We start from the raw sequence: 10,750 nt of genomic DNA, 5'->3' as shown, positions 1-10,750 counted from the left end.
ACTTCAGACTTTTCATATCTCTTTCACATCGAGAATCTCATTTTACAAAAGTCCTGCCCATTACGTCTTCTTCCATTTTATAGGTGGGGAACAGACTTCATAAGGTTAAGTGACAGAGACAGGCAGTGGCAGAGATTACCCTAGAACTTAGGACTCCAGAGTCCTGGTCCAGGCCCCTTCTCTCCCCTGGTCCCCTGCTTCCTACACACCTGGGATGTTGTTGCTAGACCCCTCTCTCTTTTTCACATTTTGTTGTACCAAAGGTAACTATTAAGAAGGTTAAGACCTCCTAATGAGAGAGATTTGAGAGCATATCATTTATATTGCAAGATATAGGTTGCTTTATGCAATTGATGGGTTCCTGAAATAGTTGTGCAAATTGAATTATATATACCCAGAGACTTACATAATTCCAGAGATTCTTTTTTGGAAATGGTGTCAAGGGCCCTGGTGTGGGGACATAGGGGAGCAGCTCACTCCAGGGTGGCTGTCCAGGAAGACTGCGCCATGGTCCATTCTCTTCTCTCCTGTGATCCAGTTTCCCAAGTGCCCTCCATCTGCAAATGAATATTTAAGTGATCCTGTTATCACCAAAGAGGTCACATTACTAGGTTGGAACTAGGCCAGGCTGAAGGCACTAAAGTCTGGCAGAGTGAGGAAGTCGTGGGGAAGACATGATTTGGACCAGATTCATCTTCTTGACCCAGTCTGAGACCTTTCTGAAGTCATTTTCTCCTTTTTCTCCTCCTCCCCTAGAGCTCAGATTGAGAGTTTTACAGCAAACTCACCTTAAGGTAGGCTAAGTGACTTCCCCAGGACTTGAACATGGACCTTCTGACTCCAAATCTACATCTCTTTCCCTTTTACTGCCTTCACTACACTGAGTGACCGCTGTCTAGTTCTACATTTCTAGAATTTAGCTTTCTGTCCTCAGGCCCTGGAGCATTTCAAAAATAGAGACCAAAAATAAATCTCTGCCCAAAAGTTAAAAGCACCAAACCCCAAGTCTGGGCCCAGTTGGTCCCCTACTTTTCTGGGAACATCACACTACACACACATAAGCCTTTAGTGATGACAAACCTTGGGCAAACTTATACTTCTAGATAAAGGCTCAGAAATCAAGATTTGGCCCTTTTCTTGAGCACAAGATTTACTCTTCCCTCAGAGCTTCATACACAAGCTTCATTCATAGATTAGCACACATGATAGCTATCTGCTTCACTGGCTGTGTCTACTTATATTTCAAAAGGGCAGATAGGTGGCATAGTCGATACACTGCTGGGTCTGGAGTCAGGAATTCAAATCTGACTTCAGATACTTATCAGCTCTATGACCCTGGGCAAGTCACTTTACTCAGTTTGCCTCTGTAAAATGAGCTGGAGAAGGAAATGGCAAACCACTCTAGAGTCTTTGCCAAGAAAACCCCAAATGGGGCCATGAAGAGTCGGACATCATTGAAAATGACTAAACAAAATGTTTCAAATAGTGAGAGGAGAGGCACAGTTGCAGATGACTTAGTGACAGCAAACAGGCTATGGTCAGGTCCTTGCAACAGAGATCAGTGAGGGGCCTCTCCATGTGACAATTACTTTAGCAGAATCAATGTAAAAAAACCATTAGAAAAATAATTTCTCTAGCAGGGGTTGTGGATCAAATTCCTGTATATTGTATACTGATAATTTTCTGCAAAGTCTTAATTTCTAAATGTTACTCTGTGTGTGTGTGTGTGTGTGTGTGTGTGTGTGTGTGTGTGTGTGTAGGGAGTGGGTGAGAATAAATTAGAGAGAACGTTAACTTTTAATTAATTTCTGAACTTGAAGAAAAAATCAGCCAAAGAGAACAGCATACTGTCCCCATAAATGTAAGATACGGTGGCCATCACAGTTATTACTAGGTTACCAAGCTGCTTGAGGGATGAGGGGAAAGGTCAATGGGTATGCAGAGTGACACAGGCTGATTTTATATCCAATGACAAGCACTTCTCAGTACATTTCAACCAAACTTATCCAGAATGAAATAAATTGGGCTATCATCTTAATTTTGTCGATTAATGACCCCAAAGGAGAATTGTACTCTTTCTTTTCCTTCACCTTTCTCCACATTCTTGGGGCACCTTGGGTTACAGAGTAGGCACATATTTGCTGCACTGTGGAACTGAACAAAAACAGTTTAACGCTGGGGAAGAGTTTCCTGATGATTCCCATGAACACTGTTCTGTTTCAATAAGACAGATCTCTTTCTTCCATGGTTATCCCTACTTCGATTATTTCCTCCCCTGAAGTATGGTATGGTATAAAGAACACTGAACTTTGACAGTCCGGAGATCTAACTCCAACACTGACTGTCAGATAGCTCAGGATAAGTATTAAACTTTGTGGGGCCTCCATCTCCTTAATTATATTATAAGCAGAATGACCCTTTGCGCTGCCTTCCTTTACAGACTTAATGGGAAGAAAATATTTTATAAAGCTTCATGTCAGCTCCACTTAATAACAGAAAAGTCTGCCTGCGGAGGACAAAGTAGTGTGCAGAGACGAGGGGCAGAGTTGATGGCAGCTAGATTCTCACTGAGTAACCAGGATTTCTTCCTATTTGTTTGGCAAAGTTTACCTACAAAACTTTGTCCTCTCACTTGCTAGTGATAATGATGTAGTAAAAGAGAGCTCCCACTCCCAATGAACACTTTCTGAGAGAGTGTGAATGGGAGAGAAGCAGGCTGAGGGGGAAATGTAGCCATTCTCATTTATAAAATCAAGACAATCACAGTTGCACATTTTCCCAAATCTTTGGCTGTATTGCAATGGTTGGTTCATTTTTGTAATCTCCAACTAAACATTTCCTAACCATGGATTAACAATATAGTTACTGACTGGTTTCTTTTAACAGTATTTATCCAACATAACAAAATAAACTGCAATTTGTTATACTTTTTTTTTTACAAAACATTTTATAAATATTTTTACAAAATGTATACAAAGCAATTTCAAGTGAGACATACTATACAAATGAAGGTATTTAAGCAAATAAAGTCCATACCACACTGACAATAAGTGACACATCCTCTTGAAGTCAAGTCAGTCTGTAAGGCCTCCCTAATCTAACAAATTGTACTAAATTCTTCAGAGTTAAAATATTTTTTTTCTCGTAATTGCCAGTTCAAAATTTGCTTTAACTTTAGGCAGTACTTAAGGGACACGGAAAATCAAATGCTTAATAACAAATTCACGTTTTCCACAACAACAACGACAACAAAAAGAAAATGATTTTTGTTACGGAATACAAGTAATCCTAAAACTTAGGTGAGATTAATGAACCTGAACAATATTAGCCATCCAAGGCTGGTTTCATTCAACCTGTTCCAGAAGGTGTTCAACACATGAGGGATGACACTGTGTGTGTGTTTATGTGTGTAGTGTGTATGTGTGTATGTGTCTGTGTGTAACCTAATCCGACAAGAGTAAAATACACTTTGTAATCTTCGTCATTATCAAGAATCCTTCGTCCATAAAAAGTAAACTTACATATAGGACATAAAAATTTACAAGTTTCATTTTGGTAAATTAAGCTCTCCATCTGCTAGACAAACATCAGGGCTCTTAAACCCTATAAAAGACAAAATATGGAGCAGCTGGGTTTAGGGTGGCATGGGAGTTGTGAATGGAGAGGAAGGGAAGATGCTTCATGGGCACAGAGTCCCTCTTCTCTCCTAAGAACGCTACTGATTCATAGACACTAATGTAACTTTTGGCCAACCTACCCTACTGGCTTCTATGTATGTAGCCCCACAGTAAAGAGTGGAGTCTGGTGCTCCAGCTCATTATTAAAAGTCCTGCTGGAAATTAAGGTAGCCTAATTCCTAAGAGAAGTCTGAGAAGTCAGAGGCTTGGAGTGGGGTGAGGTGAGACAGGGGTCTTAAGATAATGGTGCCCAAACAGAAATTTCAAACTGGCAATATACCAACTCAGTTTTTCTAATATGTTACATTGGTGAGGTCTGGGGAATGTTGAGCGTGACAATTCACATCCTGGATGTTGGCACAAATTAGTAAAAAATGGCAATCCCTAAACAGCCTAGATCTTCCAATTTCTAGTTATATAGCGAGGGGGAAGGAGTGGGAGGTTGTAGGGAGAAATGGCCCATTGAGTCTAAGAGGACTACCTTTATCACAGGTTAGTTAAAATAAAGGCGGGGAGAAGGTAAGAGAAGAGCAGTAGTCACTCCCTTCTCCATTAGGCTGTGTTGCTGCGCTTTTAAAATGGTCAGAGGCCTTACTTTCTCCTTCAGGCCACTCTGAACGATTAACAGCCAGCATGAGAATAATGGGTCGCCTTTGCTCCAGTGAGAATCAGAAGCAGGTCTGGGATCTTGGCAACAAATGATAAAGTGAAGGCTACAGGATGCACATGTAAAGAGAGAAAACAACAGGTTATAAGAGGGAAAGAAAGAGTCAGAGACAAGGAAAAGAGGGAGAGCACACCGCTGTCATCAGAAAAGGTCTCTGGTTTGAAGCAAGCATATATACATATATGCGAGTATGTGTGTATATTATGTATATATATATATATGAATATTTTTTTCATACAGCTGTTTCAGCAACAGCATTAAGGACAAAAGTAAAAAAAAGTAGCATGCTCTGGGGAAGCGAAATAAGAAAAGAATGAGCCAGAAGAAACAAACAAATAAATAAAGCATTAAGAGTCTATCATCCTCAATACAAACACTGGCCAAGTACGAACCATCAAAGGGCGTCCTTTGGCTCTAAGCTGGGAATTACCTGTTTTCCAGATTTTCCTTCCACCAGTAGATTGAGCTGGTCCACTTTGGTCTATGTGTATTTGGGTAATTGTAACTGCTACTTGGGGCAACTAACATTTTTGACAGCAACAATCATAGACAAGGCTAACGTCCCCTTAAAAGTATAAGTTAAAAATTTATAACACTGTTTCAAATGAAAGTGCATTTTGACACTTGGATGGGGGCGGTTTTAAAAGCAAAATCAAAGAAATCCAAACAAACAAAAACACACCACGCCATAAAGACTTAGATTGACTGTATCCAATTATAAAATGCAAGACTTTTTTTCTCAATAGTTAACATATATATGCATTTAAATATATACACATATAGAATAATCATGGCTCTATCACAGCTTCCCTCCCCTGTACACTTTGCCACTTAAGAGACTAACCTCGCATTATCAGTTCAAGCCATGCTACTGTGACTAAAGACAGAGCATGACTTCGATGAAATTCACCAGATACAGATATACCATAAAACAGGAAGATTTGTTCCAGGTGCCCCAAAAAAGCGCTTGGATGATGATGGAGGCAGCCCGGCAATGCCCTGCTGTGCCTGTGCAGGCTTCCCAGGCCAAAGCATGGGGATTCTCAGCCAGAGATCTGTTGCTGCTTCAAGAGGGACCTATAGGAGTGAGGCCATGGGGTAGCTCTTTCCCTCTCCCCCCAAAAACAAAGCTCTCAAACAGGGATATGGGTGGGACTAAAACAAAAGCAGCTTCTACTGGTCTTGTTTGATTTTTTTTATAAGTATTTTTTCATATGATATGTGATTGTCAGCATTTTACTTCGGGCCTAGTGGACTGTGATCTCATTGAGTTACAGTGTCTGTTTTTTGTTTTTTTTTTAAAAACAAAACAAAACAAAAAATGACCATAAGCACTATCCTAACACTTGGGATGTGTAGAGCCTATGAGACTGCTTTCTAACAAGGATGAGCTTTCCTGGGTATCTCCCTGTAACCACAACAAGTATTGCTTTCAAACACAGAACAGGATTGAGTTTAAAAGGGTGACCTGTGATGAAAGATCAGGCTGGCTGGAGTTAGGGGATGCTTTCCATTCGTTCTTGCTAGGAGAGAACGTTAACTTGCCCGAGGGACTGCTTCTATTAACACTCGAGGATACTATTTACAGCTGCTTCTAAAATGGAGTCAGTTTCTACACCACCTTCACTGGGGTCCGGCATGAACCTTTCCAGGCAGTTTTCTGGCGATGCCATTGGGGAAAAGTTGGGGAAATCTAACTCAATGGAACCACTGCTGGCCATATCAGTTTGGAGGTGCCTCCCAGGTTTTTTGAGTTCCAAGATATTTTTGAATGTCGTTTCTAAACTCTTACTGAGTTGGAGATCTGGATGGGGCTCGCCCGACCCTTTCATGATGTCTGTGTGTAGAACCTCATTCTTTGGAGAATTCCTCAAAGTTTTGTCTTGAAGGGAATGGTTACATGTTCCCTCTGAGTGAGATTCAATCATATTACTTGATCGCTGGCTGTCTGTACCATGATCTAGTCTGGATGAGGTTTTCAGAGGGCCCTCGGAGCCTGGAGAGCACTCACTCCCCCTCACCGAGTCTCTCCTGACTACCCTCTCTTCAGCTGTGCCCCCAAATGGGACTGTACCTGCCTTGTCAAATTTCAAGGCTTTGCCAAGGCATTCTGTTTTTTTAGAAACATTTCCTCCTGGGGAGACCATAATGTGGTTAGGCACTGTATGAGGCTGGTCATGATTTGCTGGTTCTGCCGCGCCTAGGTTGGCTCGGTCTCTGCTTTGGACCTTGGAGGTCACTGCCAGGGTCAGAGAGCTTGATGCTTTGCCGCCATGCTGGTCACTCCTGCCAAACTGTGTCTCTTCTGTGGCTTTATCTAGTTGTTTGGAGGAACAACAGAAATCGGCTTGATAACCATCTGGAAGTAGGAAAAAACATACCTGAGTCTATAGCTTTTGTGTACAAAAGACATTTAGTGAATGGACAAGACAGGAGGAGCCACATGAATAGAAGCTGGGTGGGTAAGATGAAGAGGGTGAACACATATTAGACTCTATCAACCATATTACTCCCTATCCTTAGAGAGGGTCTTGTCAGCATACTGGGATTATCCACAAGCTTGATGTCTAGACTGGAAAACCAATCAGCAGGTTTTAGTAGGTACCAGCTTGGAAGCTTGGACCTCTCTTGGAATGTGGTGGCTTGAAGACATATAGATCAATAAGTTGGGCAGAAGCCCTCACCAACCCTGGTCTCTCAGCTGTTTTATTTTTCTTTTTTGCCCTTCCCTCCCCACTTTTTTGAGGAAAAGTTTGAAAACATGTTAGACAATAGGCATCAGGCCTGGGAAATTTTTCTCCTTACAAGGTACAAGCAGTTTTAATTAGGTCAAGAAGAATATCCACTTTTTCTGAAAAAAGTAACAGAGCCTCAAGAAATCTGCACACACAGATAATAGCAAATCTAGTCATGCTTTGTTGAGAATAAAAAGTGGTCAGCAAGGTCACAAAAAATGCTTTCATCTTGGGAAGGGCAGGAGAATAGGATGGAAAGCATGAGGCAGAAACAACTGTTATCAGGCAAAGATGAACACAGTTCACAGGGTGGCTGAACTGAACTTGAACCGAAAGATCATGAGGCCTGCAGGAGCGCTACAATGAGGACTTAGAAAAGAAAGTTAACTCTTCAGTTAGAAAATGGGAAGGCTGAAAGGATACGTGATAAAACTAAAACAAAACAAACCTGAGTGAGCATGTGTATTGTTTTCTAGCTGGGCCTACGACTTCACTGCTCTGACTCTCTGCCCAGCTGGGGCTCCCTAAAGACCACCAAACCTTTCCATCCACCTGGCAGCTGAATCCTCTGATGTGTGTTACGTTGCATTCCTGGAAGTAGGAGCTATTTGAGGGGGATGATCTTGCTTTATTTATTTATATGCACAGTACTGCACATCTAGGATTTGAAGCTGAAGGGGCCATTAGAAATCACTGAGTCCAATCCCCTCATTTTACAAAGGAGAGAACTTTAGTACAGAGAGGTTAAGGGACTTGTCCAGGGTCACATAACTACTAAGTGCTGGAGTAAGCATGTGAACCCAAGTCCAGTCCTGCTATACATATATAGTAGGTGCTTAATAAATGCTCATTCATTTATTCATTCACTGGTATGTGGAAGTCCTGGTAAGAAAATTTCCTCTACTCTGTGACAGTCTTAGAGAGGTGCTAGAGACCCTGAGAGGTTGTGACTATCCGGAGTCATGGAGCCAGGACATGTGAGAGGAAAGACCTGAGCCCAGTCATCTTCTGCCTCCAAGAGCACACTGGGCTTCTAGGCCACACTACCTAAATCTTGGGTTGCCAGAACTGGGGGATACACCCTTAATAACAACAACTAACACAGACCTGTGGGACAGGTTAATATAAATACTGTCATCTCCATTTTACAGATGAGGAAGTTGAGGCCGTAGGAGGTTAAATGCCTTGGTAGAGATTACACAGCCAGGAAGTGGCAACCCTGGTTTCAAAGCTGAACCTTGGACACCAAAACCAGCATTCTTTTCACAATATCATGCTGCTGACCCTGAGGTCCAAAGAAGGAGCTTGGGGAAAATACAATGCATCCTTCTCTATAAAAAGTAGTAAACAAGCAGCTTCTTAGAGTGCTAGTGTAATAGGATAAAGAGACAAAAAAGGCTCAGGCAGACTGAAGCTGAGCAAAAGGGAGCACAGTAAAGACAGAGAAATCAAGAAGCCAATGTCTGAGGAGCAAAGAAAAGCCGGAGGAGAGACCAAGGGTGGCAGAAGATATTGCTACAAGTTTAGAGTCTTCAGACAGCCTTTTTGCAGGTGGCCTTAGGGTGCTGGCAAGAATCTACCACCAAGAGAATGGGACTGCGTGACAAAAAGATTCCCTCCAGAAGAAAGCCGGCAGGTGGGAGGATACCAGGGAGCAAGGTGAGCAATGAGAGCTGGACAGGCAGTTCTCAACTTCAGCAAGAGACTGGAATTAAAAGAGGCCCTCACTGGGCACATGCCCCAAGCAGGTCAAAGACAGAAAGAGAGATCCCACACACCATGAAAGTAATCACAGCTCCACTGTTTGTGGTGGCAAAGAATGGAAACAAAGCAGATGCCTATCAATGGGAAAGAGCTAAACAAACTGCACACATAACAGAATATTATTGTGCCACAAAATACGTAAATATGAGGAGTTCAGAAAAACATGGGAGGACATATAAACTGATGCAGAGTGAACTAAAAAGAGACAGGTAAAAAAAATAGACGCAATGACAACTACAATGAAAATGAACATAAAACAAAGCAGTGTATGATTATGACTGGGACCAGCCTTTGTCCTGGAGGAGACACAAACAATGTAGCTTATTCCTCTGCTAAAGAGGCTGAGCCCATAGAGGTGCAATGTCAGTCAGTGGGGCAATGATTTATTTAATTTGGCTAAATTGGTTTGTTCCTTTGAAAAAAGGTTGGCCTCTCAGAAGCTTGGGGAAAGAGAGGAGGGAAATTGGGCAGATCTGGAAATGACTGTGAGGTGAAAACAAGGAATTCTTGTTTTCTTATCTGTACCTCAAGGGTGACAACAGCCACCTCACCCATCTCAGAGGTTTGTTGCAAAGATCCAATGAGTTTTAGAACGGGAAGGGACCTTAGAGATTATCTAGTCTTAACCTTATTATGCAGAGGTGAACTGGTACCCTTAGGACAGCTGGAATTCATCCCAGTCTTCCAATCATAAACTCTTTTACTATGATGTGCCCCTTCTTCATGTGTGCTCAACAATGCTCAGAAACACTCCGAGGGCGTTACAAGTGTAATGCTTTTGTCACATGACAGGTACTCAATGAATATTTGTCAAGTAAAAAAAAAAATGAAAGGCACCAGTCAACTTTAAAAAATCATCAGATGGATAAGGGAATATTTCAGTGACAGATCGAGGGTTAACTGACTTGCCCATGGCCACAGAGCTATTTAGTGTCAGAGGTGGGATTTGAACTCAGGTCTCTCCTGAATCTAAAATTCATCACTCTTTGCTCTTTATCAGATGGTTTTTCATCTGAAAGGACTTGTATTTCTGAGCCATGGCTTAATAAGCATTATAGGCCTTTGGCCTATACGACAGACAGACAGACAGAGAGAGGGAAGAGAAAATAAATATATTTGCTTGGAATTTAGCATATAGGAAGAGGATTTTAAACTGAAAATGGAACATTGAGAAAACTGACCATAATGATATTCTAAAATCGACCCTGCAAGGTGTCAGAGAAGCCTAGCTGAGAAAATTCATAGTAATTCACAGGAGACAATATGCAGCAAGAACAACAGCACCCTCCAAAGGTGCCTCCACTTTCTCTGCTTCCCACCTTGTCTCTCTAAAGTGATCAGTGACAGCTGAGCTGCCTATTCCAATGGCCCTTTCTCAATCTTCATTGTCCTTGGCTTGTCTTTGGCCTCTGATGCTGCGGGTCGCTCTCTCCTTACTACTCTCTTCTCTAGGTGTTCAGGACACCGCTGTCTCCTGGTTCTCCTACCTATCTGACCGCTCCTTTGCTGAATCCTGATCTAGTTCATATTCTCTAACTGTATGTGTCGCACAGGGACGTCGTCCTGAGCCCTCCCATCTTCTCTCTCTAGACTACTTGGTGGTTTCATCAGTTCCCATAGATTTAAATACCGTATTTATTCCGCCCCAATCTCTCTGTTGACCTCCAGTCTCAGAGTTCCAATGACCTCTCAAACATCTCAAACTGAATGTCCAGTAGACATCTTAAAATTATGTCATTATCTTTCCCTGTAAGCCCTTCCCCACCACCCCTCCTACCTTCCCTATTACTGTAGAGTGTGACACCATCCTCCAGCCTCTCACACTCACAGACTAGAAGCCATCCTGGATTCCTCAGTGTCTCTCAATCCCTATATTTAAGCTGTTGCCAAGGCCTATTGATTTCACC

At 42.1% G+C, this 10,750-nt stretch overlaps 1 protein-coding gene across 6 annotated transcripts in view; it reads right to left on the bottom strand.

Annotated features, from left to right (window-relative positions):
* Window positions 1-2,771: 2,771 nt before the first annotated feature.
* BICRAL (BICRA like chromatin remodeling complex associated protein) overlaps window positions 2,772-10,750 on the bottom strand; it is a 101,951-nt gene continuing 93,972 nt past the window's right edge. For all 6 annotated transcript variants that reach the window (XM_072642182.1, XM_072642184.1, XM_072642179.1 and 3 more), the window contains exon 12: window positions 2,772-6,703. In XM_072642182.1, coding sequence (XP_072498283.1) covers window positions 5,907-6,703 — 797 coding nt within the window. In that variant the 3' untranslated portion in view covers window positions 2,772-5,906. The remainder of the gene's footprint in view (window positions 6,704-10,750) is intronic.

This window comes from Notamacropus eugenii, chromosome 2 (assembly GCF_028372415.1).
Source record: "Notamacropus eugenii isolate mMacEug1 chromosome 2, mMacEug1.pri_v2, whole genome shotgun sequence".
NCBI classification, from domain to species: Eukaryota; Metazoa; Chordata; class Mammalia; order Diprotodontia; family Macropodidae; genus Notamacropus; species Notamacropus eugenii.
This window is presented reverse-complemented; position numbering and strand designations above follow the sequence as displayed.